General features: G+C 39.0%; 1 protein-coding gene across 3 annotated transcripts in view; it reads left to right on the top strand.

The window, feature by feature from the left end:
- The window catches only part of PUSL1 (pseudouridine synthase like 1), a 23,505-nt gene extending 9,454 nt beyond the window's left edge, over positions 1-14,051 (top strand). For all 3 annotated transcript variants that reach the window (XM_083876895.1, XM_083876896.1, XM_083876894.1), the window contains 5 exons: positions 1,458-1,607; positions 4,308-4,481; positions 8,748-8,802; positions 12,093-12,255; positions 13,600-14,051. In XM_083876895.1, the coding sequence (XP_083733021.1) occupies positions 1,458-1,607; positions 4,308-4,481; positions 8,748-8,802; positions 12,093-12,255; positions 13,600-13,643 (586 nt within the window). In that variant the 3' untranslated portion in view covers positions 13,644-14,051. The remainder of the gene's footprint in view (positions 1-1,457; positions 1,608-4,307; positions 4,482-8,747; positions 8,803-12,092; positions 12,256-13,599) is intronic.
- Positions 14,052-20,504: the final 6,453 nt, after the last annotated feature.

Genomic DNA, 20,504 nt, shown 5'->3' with positions numbered 1-20,504 from the left:
AATTTGATTTGCTGCTGGAGGGAGCTTTGAGCCAGAGAACATCTCCAAAAATGAGCCAGGGGTGAGATCTCAGGTGGGGAAAAGTTCTGTTTCACTCTGAGGTCTGTCAGACCTCAGAGTAAATAAAGACAAAGTAAATAAAGTAAATAAAGACAAAGTAAATAAAGTAAATAAAGACATTTTAAAAAATAAAGACAAAGTAAATAAAGTAAATAAAGTCATTTTAAAAAAAATAAAGTCAAAGTAAATAAAGACATTTGAGGGTGTGACAAACCTGACAAACTGAGCAGAGCTGCAGAGTCTGAGCCTGAATTTCATCAGCTTTTTTCTCCTCCCCAAGGCTGAATCTTCCCCAAAAAAAAAAAAAACAGCTTAATCTGCTTTTCATTAAAGCAGAGGGTGACAAGGCTGAGGCTCATTCCTCATCCCTCTGGAAAAATCCCTGTGCCAGGAGGAGGAATTCTCTGCTCATGCTGAAATAAAAACCCCAAACTTTGATGTGGTTGCAGAGCTGGGGCTGGAGGAGAAGAGGGAACACATTGTTGTGGATGGGGATTGGAAAGGAAATGGAATTCCAGGATGGATGAGTAAAAAAAAATTCCTCTTTGTGGTCTGATGGTTTGATGGTCTTGTCTCTTAAAAATGCATTTGAAAGGATCCCTTTCCTCTAAAAAATCAGGGAATATTTCAGAGGGGAGGGAATTGTCCCAAGGGTCACAGAGATGTTTCCTCAAAGGCTGTGGTGACACTGATGGAACAGAGACTGGGCAGAGAATAAAATACATATTTATTAAAATATTGGAGAATAAAGTAGATATTTATTAAAAGGCTTTAAAGGGAGTACCTGGTCCTTAGAGAATTTTTCCTTCTCAGTTTGGGATCTGTAAAACAGGAGGGGAATTGTCCCAAAGGTGACAGAAATGTTCCATCAAGAGCTGTGGTGACACTGATGGAACAGAGACTGGGCAGAAAATAAAGTCCATATTTATTACAATATTGGAGAATAAAGTAGATATTTATTAAAAGGCTTTAAAGGGAATACCTGGTCCTTGGGGAATTTTTCCTTCTCAGTTTGGGATCTGTAAAAGCAGGAGGGAGAATTTTCCCAAGGGTGACAGAAATGTTCCATCAAGAGCTGTGGTGACACTGATGGAACAGAGACTGGGCAGAGAATAAAGTACATATTTATTAAAATATTGGAGAATAAAATAGATATTTATTAAAGGACCTTTAAGGACCCACCTTGGGCAGCACAAGAGCCTGACACAACAAACCAACCTTTTATCTCCAAGAGAAACCAAACGGGACGCGAAAGAAAAACTCCGAATATTTCCGAAAAACTCCAAATATTTCCGAAAAACTCCAAATATTTCCGAAAACAAAGCGCATAGAAAAAAAAAAAATAAAATTATTCAGAAACATTGAATAAACCTCACATTTTCCCTTGTATCCCACAGCATCCTGAGTGCCCAGAGAGTGTCCAGCTCGTTCCACGCCCGTTTCTGTGCCCTGTCCAGGACATACATTTACAGGCTGCTCCTGGGCTGTGCCCACCACTCCCAAATCCCTGTGTTTGACAGGGATCTCTGCTGGGCTCCTCCAGGAGGGTGAGTTTGTTTCTTTGTTATTTTTCTGGCCAGGAAAAAGTGGGAATTGGTGATGGGGAATGGAAAAAAAAAAATGGGGATCAAAGGGGGGGTTGTGGGTGTGCAGGATTTGTTGGTGGGAGGGGATGGATCCAGGTTTGGGTTTGTTTTAGTGTTGGAGAAATGGGAATTTTAGGGCTCAGGAGGGTAAAAGAGCAGCTTCTTTTTGTTGTGGTTGATTTGGGTAAACCCAGTTCATTCAGAGGGCTGAAAATACCTCATTTTAATGTTTGAGAAATAGGAATTTTAGGGTTCAAGAGGGTAAAAGAGCAGCTTCTTTTTGTTATGGTTGATTTGGGTAAACCCAGTTCATTCAGAGGGCTGAAAATGCCTCATTTTAGTGTTTGAAAAATAGGAATTTTAGGTCTCAGGTGGACAGAACACCCAAATAGAGCAGCTGCTCCATCCCCTCCTGGTGGCTTTGGGCAAACCCAGTTCCCTCTGCAAAGGCAAGTCCAGAGACCTCAAAATGCCTTTTAAATGCCTCAGAATGGCATTTTAAAGTTTGAAAAATAGGAATTTTAGGCTTCAGGTGGACAAAACAGAAGCTCCATTTTCTCATGGCTGCTTTGGGCAAACCCAGTTAATTCAGAGGGCTGAAAATGCCTCATTTTAACATTTCAAAAAATAGGAATTTTGGGCCTCAGGTGGACAAAACACCCCAGTGTCTCTGTAGGACACAAAAGAAAGACTCTTAAATATTTCAGAAGGCAAATTCCTTGGGGTTTTGAGCCTGGTGTGATTTATTTGGGTTTGAGCCTGGCTTAATTCATTTTGTTTTGAGCCTGGTGTAATTCAGTGGGGTTTGAGCCTGGTGTAATTTATCAGAGTTTGAGCTTGGTGTAATTCCTTTAGGTTTGAGCCTGGTGTAATTTATTTGGGGTTTGAGCTTGATGTAATTTATTTTGTTTTGAGCCTGGTGAAATTCCTTTGGGTTTGAGTTTGGTGTAATTTATTTGGGTTTGAGCTTGGTGTAATTCTTTGGGGTTTGAGCCTGGCTTAATTCATTGAGGTTTGAGCCTGGTGTTATTTGTTTGGGTTTCAGTCTGGTGTAATTAATGTGGGTTTGAGCCTGGTTTAATTCCTGGGGGTTTGAACCTGGGGTAATTCACTGGGGTTTGAGTCTGGCTTAATTCACTGGGGTTTGAGCCTGGTGTAATTTCTTTGGGTTTGAGTCTGGTTTAATTCTTTGGGGTTTGAACCTGGTTTAATTCACTGGGGTTTGAGCCTCGTGTAAGTTATTGGGGTTTGAGCCTGGGGTATTTCCTTGGGGTTTGAGCCTGGTGTAATTTACTGGGGTTTGAACCTGGTTTAATTCATTGGTGTTTGAGCCTGGTGTGATTTATTTGGGTTTGAGTCTGGCTTAATTCATTTTGGTTTGAGTCTGGTGTAATTTATTTGGGTTTCAACCTGGGTTAATTCCTTTGGGGTTTGAGCCTGATTTAATTCATTTTGGTTTGACCATGGTGTAACTCCTGGGGGTTTGAACCCAACTTAACTCATTGGGATTTGAGTCTGGCTTAATTAATTTTGGTTAGAGCTTGGTGTAATTCTTTGGGGTTTGAGCCTGGTCTGATTTATTTGGGTTTGAGCTTTGGTGTAATTCGTTTGGGTTTGAGTTTGGTGTGATTCCTTGGGGTTTGAGTCTGGCTTAGTTCATTTTGGTTTGAGCTTTGGTGTGATTTCTTTAGGTTTGAGTCTGGCGTAATTCCTTTGGGTTTGAACCTGGTGTAATTTGTTTGGGTCTGAGCCTGGTGTAATTCCTTTAGGTTTGAGCCTGGTGTAATTTATTTGGGGTTTAAGCCTGATGAAATTTTGGGGGGTTTTGAGCCTGGTGTAATTTATTTGGGTTTCAACTTGAGTTAGTTCCTTTGGGTTTGAGTCTGGCTTAATTCCTTGGGGTTTGAGCCTGGTGTAACTCCTGAGGGTTTGAGCCTCGTGTAATTCTTTGGGGTTTGAGCCTGGTGTAATTTATTTGGACTTGAGTCTGGCTTAATTAATTTTGTTTTGAGCCTGGTGTAATTCCTTTGGGTTTGAGCCTGGGGTAATTTACTGGGGTTTGAGTCTGGTGTAATTTATTTGGGTTTGAGTCTGGTTTAATTCCTTTGGGTTTGAGCTTTGGTGTAATTTGTTTGGGTTTGATCCTAGTGAAATTTTTGGGGGTTTTGAGCCTGGCTTAATTCATTGGAGTTTGAGCCTGGTGTAATAATTTATTTGGGGTTTGAGTTTGGTGTAATTCCTTTGGGTTTGAGTCTGGCTTAATTTGTCTTGGTTTGAGCCTGGTGTAATTTATTTGGGTTTAAGCCTGGTGTAATTCACTGGGCTTCAAGGTTGCCTTAATTCCTTGGGGTTTGAGCCTGGCTTAATTCCTTTGGGGGTTTGAGCCTGGTGTAATTTATTTGGGTTTTAAGCCTGGCTTAATTAATTTTGTTTTGAGCCTGGTGTAATTCATTGGGGTTTGAACCTGGGGTAGTTTACTGGGGTTTGAGTCTGGCTTAATTCACTGGGGTTTGACCATGGTGTAATTCCTGGGGGTTCGAACTCTTACTTAATTGCTTGGGGTTTGAGGATGGTGTAATTTACTGAGGTTTGAACCTGACATAATTCCCTGTGGTTTTACCCCTTCCCCACCTCCTTTTCCCCCCTCCCCTGTCCCCCCAGCCCCCTGGACATCGGGGCCATGCGGGAAGGGGCCCGATTCCTGTTGGGGACCCACGATTTCAGCACGTTCCGCTCTCTGAACTCGGAATCCTCCCAGCAGAGTCCGGTGAGGACGGTGCTGGAGCTGCAGATCCGGCCGGCCCCGGGGGCCCTGGCCCAGCATTACCTGCACAGGTGAGGGGACAGGTATGCAGAGTTTCCATAAAATGTTGATTTTAGTGGGGTTTTTTTGGGAATTAATTTTTTGCTTGCCCCCGTGATGGAGTTTTGCAGAGTCAGGATGTTTTTTTCCCCTTTTTTTCCCCCCCTCAATTTGCCCCTTTTTTTATTAAATTTCCACTTTTTCCCACAATTTCCCTCTTTTTTTTTCCCTTTCAATTTCCCCTCTTTTTTCCTCCTCAATTTCCCCCATTTTTTCCCTCATTTCCCCCTTTTTTTCTCAATTTCTGCTTTTTTCTCTCTATTTCCCCCCTTTTCCCCTCAATTCCCCCTTTTTCCTCAGTTTCCTCCACTTTTCCCCACAATTTCCCTCTTTTTCCCCTCAATTTCCCCCTTTTTTCCTCAATTTCCCTTTTTTCCACAATTTTGCCCTTTTTCCCTCAATTCCCCTCTTTTTTCCCTAAATTTCCCTCTTTTTTCTTCAATTTTATTCTTTTTTCCCCTCAATTCCCCTCTTTTTTCCCCCCTTAATTTCCACCCTCAATTTCTCCCTTTTTTCCTCTCAATTTCCCCCTTTATATATATATAATTATATATATGTTATATAAAAGTATATATTATATAATATATAAATATATAATAGAATGTGTATAATTATATATCATTTAATATATATTAGGGTTAGGGTTATATTAAATATATATATATAATATTATAGGGTTAGGGTTATATAATATATATATAATATTATATATTTATATAATATATAATTATATATTTTATATAATAAATATATAATTATATACTCTATATAATAAACATATAAATATATATATTTATATAAATATATAATACATATTATATATAACAAATATATTCTATTTAGAGTTATTTTATATTTTATATTTTATTTATATATTATATATTATAAATATAAATAGAAAAATATTATATAATATATAAAATATATGAATAAATATATTATAAATACAAAATACGAATATATAAAATATTTATATTTTATATATTTATATTTTATATATTTATATATATAAATATATATAAGTATATATAAGTATATAAGTATGTATTTATATCTATATATTTATTTATATATTTATTTGATGAATCAATACATAAATATCATATAGAATAATTATATATATTATATATAAATAATATATTTATACTCTATAACAAATATAGAAATATATATAGATTATATATGTAAAAATCTATATTAAAAAAATATTTGGGTCAGTTTTTTTTCCCCTCTTTGCCTAAAATTTGGGAGTAGAAAGAAAACCACAGAGTCAGGAATTCCCAGCAGTGACTCCTTCCCTCCCCAGGGGATTCTGATGAGGAAAACCCAAAATTCCTCCCTCATTCCACAACCAAAGCAGGGGAGTTGAGGGGCAGGTTCTCCCAGCTCTGCCAGGGCTTCAAAGGATTCAAATAAAGTACCTGAATTAAACAGAAATGAATTTTTTTTTTTTAAAATTCCCAGAAACATCATGGATATTCATCATTGGATTTGTTTCCCTGCTGTGTTTTCTCTGTCGTGTCTCAGCTTGAGAATTAATTGGGGAAAACCCCTTCTTTTTTTTTTTTTTTTTTTCTTTTCCCAAGTTTTGAGGAACAAACCTCATAAGTAGAATTTCTGAGTAATTTTTTTTGCGGTTTTGGAGGAAAAAAAGCTCATAAATAGAATTTCTGTCTAATTTTTTTGGAGTTTCCAATTCCCCATCCCCAATTCCCCATTTCCCATTTCCAGTTCCAATTCCCCATTTCCAGTTCTCCATCCCCAATTCTCCATTTCCCATTTCCAATTCCAATTCCTCCTTCCCAATTCTCCATTTCTAATTCCCAATTCCCCATCCCCAATTCCCAGTTCCAATTCCCCATTCCCAATTCTCCATTTCCCATCCTCAATTCCCAATTCCCCATCCCCAATTCTCCACCCCAAATTCCCCATTTCAAATTTCCCATTTCCAGTTCCCCAATTCCCCATTTCCAATTCCCAATTTTCCACCCCAGACTCTCCATTTCCAATTTCCAATTTCCAGCTCCCCATCCCCAATTCCCCATTTCCAATTCCCCATTTCCAATTCCTCATCCCCAATTCCCCATTTCCCATTTCCATTCCCCATTTCCAACTCCCCATTCCCAATTCTCCATTTCCCAGTTCCAGTTCCCCATTCCCAATTCCCACTTCTCCATTTCCCATTCCTCAATTCTCCATTCCCAGTTCTCCATTTCCCATTTCCAATTCCCCAATTCCCAGTTCCAATTCTCCATTCCCAGTTCCCATTCCCCAATCCTCCATTCCCCATTTCCAATTCCCCATTCCCAATTCCCATTCCCAATTCTGCATTTCCAATTTCCAATTCCAATTCCCCATCCCCATTTCCCAACCCCAATTCCAATTCCCAATTCTCCATTCCCCATTTCCAATTCCAATTCCCCATTTCCAATTCTCCATCCCCAGTTCTCCGTTTCCAATTCCCAATTCCCCATCCCAAATTCCCAATTCCCCATTTCCAATTCCCCATCCCCAATCCTCCATTCCCCATTTCCAATTCTCCATTTCCCAGTTCCAATTCCCCATTTCCAATTCCAATTCCTCAATTCTCCATTTCCCATCTCCAATTCTCCATTTCCCAGTTCCAATTCCCCATTTCCAATTCCCCATTCCCAATTCTCCATTTCCCATTTCCAATTCCTCCTTCTCAATTCTCCATTTTCCAATTTCCAGTTCCCAGTTCCCCATTCCCAGTTCCAATTCCCCATTTCCAATTCTCCATCCCAAGTTCTCCATTTCCCATTTCCAATTCCCCATTCCCAATTTTCCATTTCCCATTTCCAGTTCCAATTCACCATTTCCAATTCCCCAATTCTCCATTTCCCATTTCCATTCCCAATTCCCCATCCCCAGTTCTCCATTTCCCATCCCCAATTCCCAATTTTCCACCCCAAACCCTCCATTTCCAATTCCCCATCCCAGTTTTCCATCCCCCATTCCCAATTCCCATTCCTCAATTCTCCATTTCCCATTTCCAATTCTCCATTTCCAATTCTCCATTTCCAGTTCTCCATTTCCCATTCCCAATTCTCCATTTCCAATTCTCCATTTCCCATTCTCCATTTCCAATTCTCTGTTTCCAATTCTCCATTTCCAATTTTCCACCTCAAACTCTCCATTTCCAATTCTCCATTCCCAATTCCCCATTCCCAATTCTCCACCCCAAATTCCCCATTTCAAATTTCCCATTTCCAGTTCCCCAATTCCCCGTCCCCAATTCCCAGTTCCAATTCCCCATCCCCAATTCTCTATTTCCCATTCCCAATTCCCATTTCCAATTCCCCATTTCCTATTTCCAATTTCCAATTCCCCATTCCCCAATTCCCAGTTCCAATTCCCCATCCCCAATTCCCATTCCCAATTCTCCATTTCCCATTTCCAATTCCAATTCCCCATCCCCATTTCCCATCCCCAATTCCCATTCCCAATTCTCCATTTCCCATTTCCAATTCCAATTCCCCATCCCCATTTCCCATCCCCAATTCCAATTCCCAATTCTCCATTCCCCATTTCCAATTCCAATTCCCCATCCCCATTTCCCATCCCCAATTCCAATTCCCAATTCTCCATTTCCCATTTCCAATTCCAATTCCCCATCCCCATTTCCCATCCCCAATTCCCATTCCCAATTCTCCATTTCCCATTTCCAATTCCAATTCCCCATCCCCATTTCCCATCCCCAATTCCAATTCCCAATTCTCCATTTCTAATTCCCAATTCCCCATCCGCAATTCTCCATTTCCCATTTCTAATTCCCAATTTTCCACCCCAAACTCTCCATTTCCAATTCCCCAATTGTCCATTTCCCATTCCCAATTCCCAATTCTCCATTTCCCCACCTGGCAGCAGGACTTTCCCACTTTCCCACCAGAAATTTCCAAAATTAAGGATTTTTTCTGAAATCTGGAAAAAAATCCATCTCAGGCTGTTCCCTGCACTGAATTTTCATTTTTCCCTTCATTCAAATGGAATTTTGGGATGCAGACACCGCTCATTCCTCTATTTATATCCTTTTTTTTTTTAGATATTTAATGTAAATATCAGATTTTTTTTTTCATTTTTAGGAAAAAATTGTGTCCCAGGTGTTATTTCATCTTAATTAAGGCACTGCATTAATTACCTTCACTCACCTGTGACTTGTGTGTTAAAAAACTATTTAAAATTTGATTTAAATGTGTTTTTTTGCTTTTTTTTTTTAGAGAATTGGAATTCTGGGAGGTGAAAGTCAAGGGCAGAGCTTTTCTCTACAAACAGGTAAAGAAAAAAGTTTAATAATTTATATGTTAATATATATTAATAACTTTAATAATTTATATGTTAATTTTTATTTTAATTTTAATATTTTTTTGAATTTTTATAATTATTTTTATTTCTGTAATAATTTCATTTTAATCATTAATTTATACGTTAATTATAGTTTTAATAATTTAATTTTAATAATTAATTTATCTTTGATAATTTAATTTTAATATTTTTAATAATAATTTTACTATTTTAATCCCATTTTAACCTCTAAAAATGGGAAAATCAGGAGGAAAATTTGAATTAGTGACACTGCAGGAATTGCTGATTTTCCTCTCAGCTGGGGCAGGAACAGGATTTGATTTTTTCCTGATTTATTCTCCTTTTTCCCTGATTTATTCTCCTTTTTCCCTGATTTAATTCTCCTTTTCCCCTGATTTAATTCTCCTTTTTTCCTGATTTAATTCTCCTTTTTCCCTGATTTAATTCTCCTTTTTCCCTGATTTCATCTCCTTTTCCCTGATTTATTCTCCTTCTTCCCTGATTTAATTAATTCTCCTTTTTCCCTGATTTAATTCTCCTTTTTCCCTGATTTAATTCTCCTTTTTCCCTGATTTAATTCTCCTTTTCCCCTGATTTATTCTCCTTTTCCCCTGATTTATTCTCCTTTTTCCCTGATTTAATTCTCCTTTTTCCCTGATTTATTCTCCTTTTCCCCTGATTTAATTAATTCTCCTTTTTCCCTGATTTATTCTCCTTTTTCCCTGATTTAATTAATTCTCCTTTTTCCCTGATTTATTCTCCTTTTTCCCTGATTTATTCTCCTTTTTCCCTGATTTAATTCTCCTTTTTCTCTGATTTAATTCTCCTTTTTCCCTGATTTAATTCTCCTTTTTCCCTGATTTAATTCTCCTTTTTCTCTGATTTAATTCTCCTTTTTCCCTGATTTTGGCTCAACCTGAGGATTTTTTATTGGAGAAAACAAAATCAAACCACCCCAAGATCTGAATGTGGATATTTGAGGCTCCAACCCTGTTGATATTTAGAATTTAATCTGATTTTTCCTGCCGAAAATTCCCCCTTAAAGCCAAAATCGTGGCGTGCAATGACCTCTAGTGAGGGTGGGGAAAATAACACAGGGAGGATTGAAATTCTGGCCTCTCCAAGATCCCAAAATTCTAAATAAAAACACCTTTTTTTTAAACTTTTTTTAATGGATTAATATAACCAGGTTGCTCTGTGGGGTTTTGTTTATTCTTTTTTAAAAAAATTAATTTTAAATTATAAATTCAGCCCAGGGATTTATTCCAAATAATGAGGGAGGGATGAAACAGGGAGAGAAGAGGATGGAAAATTGGGGATGGGGAATTGGAAATTAATTAAATTAATTGGAAATTAATTAAATGGGGATGGGGAATTGGAAGTGGAAAATTGGGGATGGAAAATTGGAAATTAATTAATTAAATGGGGATGGGGAATTGGAAATTTAATGGGGATGGAAAATTGAAATGGAAAATTGGGGATGGAAAATTGGAAATTAATTAAATGAGGATGAAGAATTGGAAATTAATTAAATGGGGAATTGGAAATTAAATGGGAATGGAGAATTGAAATGGAAAATTTTGGATGGGGAATTGGAAATTAATTAATTAAATGGGGATGGAGAATTGGAAATTAATTAAATGGGGATGGAGAATTGGAAATTAAATGGTAGATGGAAAATTTGGGATGGGAAATTGGAAATGAGTTGGGGGATGCAAAATTTAAATGGAAAATTTGGGATGGAGAATTGGAGGGGGGAAATTGGGGATGGAGAATTGGAAATTAATTAAATGGGGATGGGGAATTGGACATTAATTAATTAAATGGGGATGGAGAATTGAAATGGAAAATTTTGGATGGGGAATTGGAAATTAATTAATTAAATGGAAGGGGAATTGGAAATTAATTAAATGGGGATGGAGAATTGGAAATTAAATGGTAGATGGAAAATTTGGGATGGGAAATTGGAAATGAGTTGGGGGATGGAGAATTGAAATGGAAAATTGGGGATGAGGAATTGGAAATTAATTAATTAAATGGGGATGGGGAATTGGACATTAATTAATTAAATGGGGATGGGGAATTGAAATGGAAAATTGGGGACGGGGAATTGCAAGGGTTGTGGGTAAAAAGGGTCTGTTTTCAGCCACCAGCCTGGGCTGGAGGGAAACCCCAAAGAGAGAATGGGGAGAGAAAAAAAAAGAGTAAGAGGGAAAAGAGCAGGGAAAAGAAAGCAAATTCCTGCTTACAATCCATTCTATCTCCTTTTGTGATAAATATTCTGATTTACAGTGAGCAACCAACACAAGGCACAAAATCCTATAGAATCCACACGCAGCCTATAAAAACTCCTACATTACCACACTGTGTTATATTTTAAACTCTAAAAAAAATACTCTTTAGACTTTTCTGTTTTGCTACATTGACTTTTAGATCCCTCAGCCAGCAGAAAGGTAATTGTTCAATAAAAAAAAAAAAATTCTCCTTCAGCTGCCCAGGGTATTATTTTCAGGTTATAGAGTGACTAAGATTTGGTATCCTACAACTCAAAGTGAGATTTCTATTTGTATTTCTATTTGTATTTCCATTTGTATTTCCATTTGTATTTCCATTTCCACTTCTATTTCCACTTCTATTTCCACTTCTATTTCCATTTCTATTTCCACTTCTATTTCCACTTCTATTTCCATTTCTATTTCCATTTCCATTTCCACTTCCATTTCTACTTCTATTTCCACTTCTATTTCCATTTCTATTTCCACTTCTATTTCCACTTCTATTTCCATTTCTATTTCCATTTCTATTTCCATTTCTATTTCCACTTCTATTTCCACTTCTATTTCCACTTCTATTTCCATTTCTATTTCCATTTCCATTTCCATTTCCACTTCTATTTCCACTTCTATTTCCATTTCCATTTCTATTTCCACTTCCATTTCCACTTCCATTTCTATTTCCATTTCTATTTCCACTTCTATTTCCACTTCTATTTCCATTTCTATTTCCATTTCTATTTCCACTTCCATTTCCACTTCCATTTCTATTTCCATTTCTATTTCCACTTCTATTTCCACTTCTATTTCCATTTCTATTTCTATTTCAATTCCAGGTTTGATATTTTCAGATTATTTCTGCTAAGCAATCCTATTTATAACCTTTCCCTGATTCATCTCCCCCAACACCTGGGGAATAAATCCAGGCAGGATTTATCCCTGGAACCCCCCAGGGCAGGTCCCCCATTGCTGTTCTGTTTTCCCCAGGTGAGGAGGATGGTGGGGGCCCTGGTGGCCGTGGGCCAGGGGAAATTGTGCCCTGGGCACATCCAGGAGCTGCTGGAGGTGAAGGATTCCCGAGCTTTTCCCCCCCATGCCATGGCCCCACCCTCGGGGCTGTTCCTGAAATCCGTGGAGTACAGCCAGGCAGGTGGGTCACGGGGTTTTGTGGGGGAAAAATAAAGATTTGTGGAGTGGTTTATGGTTTGAGTGGTTGTGGATGGTTTAGAGAGAGAGAGAGAGAGAGATATCTCAAATTCTCCCTTTCCAGTTCTACAATCCCAATTCTCCATCCCAAATTCTCTCCCCACAACTCTCCATTTCCTGTTCCAATTCCCCATTTCCCAGTTCCAATTCCCCATTTCCCAATTCCAGTTCAAATTCCCCATTCCCCAGTTCCAATTCCCCCTTTCTCAATTCCAGTTCCAATTCCCCATTCCCCAGTTCCAATTCCCCATTTCCCAATTCCAGTTCCTATTCCCCATTTCCCAGTCCCAATTCCAGTCCCAATTCTCTATTTTCCAGTTCCAACTCCCCATTTCCCACTTCCAGTTCCAATTCCCTTTTTCCCAATTCCAGTTCCAATTCCCAATTTCCCAGTTCCAGTTCCCCATTTCCCAATTCCCCATTCCAGTTCCAATTCCTTATTTCCCACTTCCAGTTCCCCATTTCCCAATTCCAGTTCCAATTCCCTATTTCCCAATTCCCCATTTCCCAATTCCAGTCCCAATTCCCTATTTTCCAGTTCCAATTCTCCATTTCCCACTTCCAGTTCCAATTCCCTTTTTCCCAGTTCCAGTTCCAACTCCCCATTTCCCAATTCCAGTTCCAATCCCCTGTTTCCCAGTTCCAATTCCCCATTCCCCAATTCCAGTCCCAATTCCCTATTTCCCAATTCCAATTCCAAATTCCCAATTCCAGTTCTAAATTCCCAATTCCAGTTCCAATTCCCCATTTCCAGTTCCCAATTCCCCATTTCCAATTCCCCATTTCCCAATTCCAGTTCCAATTCCCTATTTCCCAATTCCCCATTTCCAGTTCCCCATTTCCTACTTCCAATTCTCCATTCCCCATTTCCCAATTCCAATCCCCCATTTCCCAACCCCACTTCCCTTTGTGAACACTTCTTGAGTGATCAAACTCCCATTTTCCCTGTCACCCCCATCCTGGGAAAACCCAATAATTTTTTCCCTACAATTAAACTCCTTTTCCACACCCCCCAAAACCCAACTCCCAAATAATGAACTGAGAGCCCTGAGCTGCCTGTGGCTGGTGCAGAGCCCAGGAAACGTGGACACAAAACCCTTTTCACACTCTGCAGGGACAATCCAGGAAGGGAAAAAGAAAGAAAAAAAAACAGGAATTGAGTTCAGCTGCTGCTTTTGTCCCTGTCCTGGCACAGAGAGAGGGAAATTTGGGATATTTCAAGTGTTTTCAGGTGTCTCCAGGGCCATCTTTTATATAAATTATAATAAATCAATGTTTTCTTTCTCAGATCTGGCGTGTCCAGAAGAAGAGGAGCTCTGTGGGCTCAGCTGAAAGGATCCTGTGCCTCAATAAAAACCATTCAGGAGCTGCCAGGGTGGAAAAAAAGAAGGAAAAAAAGGGAATTTTGTGCTGTTTTTTTTCCTCTCTGAGGTTTTGCTGCCCCCCCCCACCTGGTGCTGGGTGGGTTTTTTATATTTTGGGTGGTTTTTATTTCCTGTGGCTGTGTGGGAGGGAGGAGGGGGAAAATGCAGAATTTCCTCCCCAGCCCTCTGTGAGGGTGGTTTGGTTTGATGAGGGATTTATAGAAAAAGACTTTGGGAGGGCTCAGGTTTTTTCTTTTTGCATCTCCCAGGAGATTTTTGATTTAATGTTTCAGCTCTTTGTGGTTGGTGTCGCTGTCCCAGGGCATCAGCAGGGAGCAGAGAGCTCGTATTTGTCATAAAATAAAATAAAATAAAATAAAATAAAATAAAATAAAATAAAATAAAATATTTTTTTAAATAAAATATTCTTCTGATTATTATATAATATGTATATATTTTATTTTTTATATGTGTGTATTTTTAATATAGTAATATATATTATAATTATAGGTTTGTATCAAATATATGATTATAAATATATAAAAATGAAAATAATTTTAAAAGAAAATAATTTAATTTTCATATAATAATTTTATAATAATTAACAATATTATATTTTAATTAATATTATAATATTATATATTATTATATATCATATCATATAATAGTATTATATTGTATATATTATATAATTTATATAATATATATATTATATTGTAACATTATAATATAATAATAATATATATAGTAATATATATTATTATACAATAGAATGTAATTTATTATATAATATATATTATTATATGATATTATAATATTGTATATAATATTATATATATTATTATATCTCATTATAGTGTATATATATAATATTATTATATATTATAGATTATACATAATGATATTTATTATATATTAATATATAATAATATACATTATATAATGTATAATATATTATTATATTTTATAGAATGTAAATTATCTATTACAATATATTATACATTATATAATGATTTATGAATATATAATGTTATTAATATTGATGATAATATATATTATATGATATGTTATATAATGGAATATAATATAATAATAGTTAATAATATTATATTGTATATATTATAATAATATCTAATATATTAAATATATAACATATATAAATCTGGATTTGGGATGGGGATTCAAGGGGATCACCCCAAAATTCCCATTTTTTATGGGAAATTCAGCTTTTCCTGACCCCTCTGAGGGGGGATTTGGGATGGGGAGAGGAGATTCCTGATCCTTTATTTTTTATTCCTTCAAATTTATTCCTTTAGGGAATTAATTCCCAGCACAGCCTTGAGTTCTGCTCTCTTGGTGCTGTTTGGGATTTTCCAGCTGTTCCCAACCCAAATTTGTGTTTCCAGCCAGGAACTCTCCTTGAAAAAATGGGAATTTTTTTCTCCCATTTTTCCCTTCCTTTGCTAAAATTGGGAATGGGTCAGGGACAATTCCAGAGGGATCTGGGCTGGAATTTTTTGTGCCTCCATTGTCTTTATTAGGGAATAATTTAGGGAATTAGGGAATTAATTCCCAGCAGAGTCTTGCAGGAGTTCTGCTCTCTTGGTGCTGTTTGGGGTCTGGGATTTTCCAGCTGTTCCCAACCCAAATTTGTGTTTCCAGCCAGGAACTCTCCTTGAAAAAATGGGAATTTTTTTCTCCCATTTTTCCCTTCCTTTGCTAAAATTGGGAATGGGTCAGGGACAATTCCAGAGGGATCTGGGCTGGAATTTTTTGTGCCTCCATTGTCTTTATTAGGGAATAATTTAGGGAATTAGGGAATTAATTCCCAGCAGAGTCTTGCAGGAGTTCTGTTCTCTTGGTGCTGTTTGGGGTCTGGGATTTTCCAGCTGTTCCCAACCCCAAATTTGTGTTTCCAGCCAGGAACTCTCCTTGAAAAAATGGGAATTTTTTTCTCCCATTTTTCCCTTCCTTTGCTAAAATTGGGAATGGGTCAGGGACAATTCCAGAGGGATCTGGGCTGGAATTTTTTGTGCCTCCATTGTCTTTATTAGGGAATAATTTAGGGAATTAGGGAATTAATTCCCAGCAGAGTCTTGCAGGAGTTCTGTTCTCTTGGTGCTGTTTGGGGTCTGGGATTTTCCAGCTGTTCCCAACCCCAAATTTGTGTTTCCAGCCAGGAATTCTCCCAAAAAAATGGAATTTTTTTTCTCCCATTTTTCCCTTCCTTTGCTAAAATTGGGAATGGGTCAGGGACAATTCCAGAGGGATCTGGGCTGGAATTTTTTGTGTCTCCATTGTCTTTATTAGGGAATAATTTAGGGAATTAGGGAATTAATTCCCAGCAGAGTCTTGCAGGAGTTCTGTTCTCTTGGTGCTGTTTGGGGTCTGGGATTTTCCAGCTGTTCCCAACCCCAAATTTGTGTTTCCAGCCAGGAATTCTCCCAAAAAAATGGATTTTTTTTTTCTCCCATTTCTCCCTGCCTTTGATAAAATTGGGAATGGGTCAGGGATGATTCCAGAGGGATCTGGGCTGGAATTTTTTGTGCCTCCATTGTCTTTATTAGGGAATAATTTAGGGAATTAGGGAATTAATTCCCAGCAGAGTCTTGCAGGAGTTCTGCTCTCTCCATGTTCTTTGGGGTCTGGGATTTTCCATCTGTTCCCAACCCCAAATTTGTGTTTCCAGCCAGGAACTCTCCTTGAAAAAATGGGAATTTTTTTTCTCCCATTTTTCCCTTCCTTTGCTAAAATTGGGAATGGGTCAGGGACAATTCCAGAGGGATCTGGGCTGGAATTTTTTGTGCCTCCATTGTCTTTATTAGGGAATAATTTAGGGAATTAGGGAATTAATTCCCAGCAGAGTCTTGCAGGAGTTCTGTTCTCTTGGTGCTGTTTGGGGTCTGGGATTTTCCAGCTGTTCCCAACCCCAAATTTGTATTTCCAGCCAGGAATTCTCCCAAAAAAATGGAATTTTTTTCTCCCATTTTTCCCTTCCTTTGATAAAATTGGGAATGGGTCAGGGATGATTCCAGAGGGATCTGGGTGGGAATTTTGGTGTCTCCATTGTCTTTATTAGGGAATAATTTAGGGAATTAGGGAATTAATTCCCAGCACAGCCTTGAGTTCTGCTCTCTTGGTGCTGTTTGGGATTTTCCAGCTGTTCCCGACCCCAAATTTGTGTTTCCAACCAGGAATTCTCCTTAAAAAAATGGGATTTTTTTTCTCCAATTTTTCCCTTTCTTTGATAAAATTGAGGGAATGGGTCAGGGACAATTCCAGGGGAATCTGGGCTGGTTTTGGGGGGATTTGGGCTGGTTTTGGGGGGATTTGGGCTGGTTTTTGGGGGGATTTGGGCTGGTTTTGGGGGGATTTGGGCTGGTTTTGGGGGGTCTGGGTTGTTTTTTCGGGGATTTGGGCTGGTTTTGGGGGGATTTGGGCTGGTTTTGGGGGTAATTTAGGCTGATTTTGGGGTGATTTTTTGTGCCTCCCTGGTTCAGGGGATTTTTGGGGAGCCCCAAACCCTCCCAGCCCATTTTTGGGCAGGTCTCGTGGTGGTTTCCTGTGGTTTGTGTGTCTCAGTGACATCCTGAGAGCGGCTGAGCCCTGGGGCGCTTTGGGGAGCCAAAAATGCACTTTTTGCAGCAATTCTGAGCTCTGGTGAGTCCAATTTCTACCTAAATTTATTGTTTTAGCATTTAAAAATATGGAATATTCGTTCTGGTTGGGTTTTTATCTTTGGGGAGCCCAAAATCCTCTTTTTGCATAAATTGGAGCTCTGGTGAGTTAAATTTCTACTTAAATTTATCATTTTAGTCTTTACAAGACACAGAAATACAAAATATTCATCCTAGTTGGTTTTTTATCTTTGGAGAACCCAAACTCCCCTTTTTGCACCAAATCTGAGCTCTGGTAAACCAAATTTTCTACCTAAATTTATCATTTTAGTCTTTAGAAATATGAAATATTCATCCTGGTTGGGTTTTTATCTTTGGGGAGCCAAAAATCCACTTTTTGCAGCAATTCTGAGCTCTGGTGAGTCCAATTTCTACCTAAATTTATTATTTTAGTCTTTAGAAATATGAAATATTCATTGTGGTTGGGTTTTTATCTTTGGAGAGCCAAAAATCCACTTTTTGCACCAAATCTGAGCTCTGGTAAGTCCAATTTTCTACTTAAATTTATCATTTTAGTCTTTAGAAATATGAAATATTCATCCTGGTTGTGTTTTTATCTTTGGGGAGCCCAAAATCCCCTTTTTGCATGAAATTTGAGCTCTAGTGAGTCAAATTTCTACTTAAATTTATAATTTTAGTCTTTACAAGACACAGAAATATGAAATATTCATCCTGGTTGGGTTTTTTATCTTTGGGGAGCCCAAAATCCCCTTTCTGCACCAAATCTGAGCTCTGGTAAGTAAAATTTTTACTTAAATTTAGAATTTTAGTATTTAGAAATATGAAATATTCATCCTGGTTGTGTTTTTATCTTTGGGGAGCCAAAATCCATTTTTGCAGCAATTCTGAGCTCTGGTGAGTCCAATTTCTACCTAAATTTATTATTTTAGTCTTTAGAAATATGAAATATTCATCCTGGTTGGGTTTTTATCTTTGGGGAGCCAAAAATCCACTTTTTGCACCAAATCTGAGCTCTGGTAAGTCCAATTTTTACTTAAATTTATAATTTTAGTCTTTACAGGGATATAGAAATACGAAATATTCATTAGAAGGGCTTAAAATGAAACCACTTTATTTTTTTCCTCTTTTTTCATGTTCTTTTATAATTTTTTTTTTTTTGTAATTTTTTTTGAAATTTCCTAATTTCCAATGGGACAAATTCCAGCTCTGGAGGCGTTTTGGGAGCAGATTTTCAGCATTTCAATGGGACAAATTCCCTGATTTCCAACAGGACAAAAGCCAGTTCTGGCGGTGTTTTGGGAGGACATTTCCTGATTTCCAACAAGACAAATTCCTTGATTTCCAACGGGACAAATGCCAACCCAGGAGGCTTTTTGGGAGCAGATTTCCTGATTTCCAACGGGACAAATTTCCTGATCTCCAACATGCCAAATTCCAGCTCCGGAGACTTTTTGGGAGCAGATTCCCTGATTTCCAATGGGATAAATTTCCCAATTTCCAACATGATAAATTCCAGCTCTGGAGGCGTTTTGGGAGCAGATTTTCAGCATTTCAATGGGACAAATTTCTTGATTTCCAACGTGATAAATGCCAACCCAGGAGGTGTTTTGGGAGCAGATTTCCTGATTTCCAATGGGACAAATCCCCCAATTTCCAATGGGACAAATTCCAGCTCTGGAGGTGTTTTGGGAGCAGATTTCCTCATTTCCAATGGGACAAATTCCCTGATTTCCAACATGATAAATTCCAGCTCAGGAGGCATTTTGGGAGATTTCCTGATTTCCGATGGGACAAATTTCCCAGTTTTCAACAGGACAAATTCCCTGATCTCCAACGGGACGAATTCCCTAATTTCCAATGGGACAAATTTCCTGATTTCCAACGTGATAAATGCCAACCCAGGAGGCATTTTGGGAGTAGATTCCCTGATTTCCAATGGGACAAATTCCCTGATTTCCAACGGGACAAATTCCCTGATTTCCAACGGGACAAATTTCCTGATTTCCAACGTGATAAATGCCAACACAGGAGGCTTTTTGGGAGCAGATTCCCTGATTTCCAATGGCACAAATTTCCTGATTTCCAACATGACAAATTCCAGCTCTGGAGGCGCTTTTGGAGATTTCCTGATTTCCAACGGGACAAATTTCCTGATTTCCAACACACCAAATTCCAGCTCCGAAGTCATTTCAGGAGCAGATTTTCAGCCCTCCCTGTTTGCTGTCACCTCCCTGGCTGTGCTGCTGCTGGGGCTGGCTGGGAATGGCCTGTCCCTGTCCCTGGTGTCCTGCAGGACCAAGCCCCTGTCCCCCTCCTCCCTCCTCCTGCTGCACCTGGCCCTGCTGGACACCCTGTTCCTGGCCCTGCTGCCCCTCCACATCCACTCCCAGCTGCTTGGGGACACCTGGAGCTTTGGGGACACCGCCTGCAGGGTCAGCAGGATTGTTTTTTCTCTCCACACATCCCTCAGTGTGGCTTTTTTCAGCTGTCTGGTTCTGGATGTGTGGCTGAGAGTTCTGCATCCCTTTATTTCCATCCAGCTCAGGGTCACTCACTACCTGCTGGTGGCCACAGCCCTTTGGTTGGTGGCTTTGGGTGGCATTGTCCCCCTGGAGCTGCACAGCTCGGGGTTGAGGAGCTGTTTTGGGAGTTTTCCTGAGAGCTGGGCTCACCCCACAGCCCCTGAGACCATCCTGGGGGTTGTTTTTGGGGCGTTTGTCCCGTTTTTGGTGACGGTGCTGGGGTTCCCGCTGGTGGCCAGGAGTGTGTGGCAGAGCAGGCACAGGAGGGCCAGGAGAAAAGCTCTGGGCACCATTTCCATCGTGCTGAGCATCTGTGTTCTCTGTTTTCTGCCCCAGCAGCTCATCCAGCTGCTGGAATTCCTGCTGGGGATGCTCCAGGAGCCTTTCCCCAAGCTGATCCCACAGATGCACAGGGTGACTGAGGTCCTGGCCAGCTGCAGCTGCTGCCTGAACCCCCTCCTGTACCGTTTCCACTCCTCCAGCAGGGCCTGGCACTGCCCCTGCAGGCTCAGGAGCAGGGCCAAGAGGGTCTTCACCATCTGTGATCACAATTTTGGGGACCCTTCCTGGGGCTACAGACCCAGACAGAGGAGTGGGAAGGAAAATCCATGGGGATGGAATAGACTGATCCACTCCAGGTACACACAGAGCTGATCTGGTTATTTCCAT

Source organism: Zosterops lateralis, assembly GCF_965231275.1.
Source record: "Zosterops lateralis genome assembly, chromosome: 22".
NCBI classification, from domain to species: Eukaryota; Metazoa; Chordata; class Aves; order Passeriformes; family Zosteropidae; genus Zosterops; species Zosterops lateralis.
This window is presented reverse-complemented; position numbering and strand designations above follow the sequence as displayed.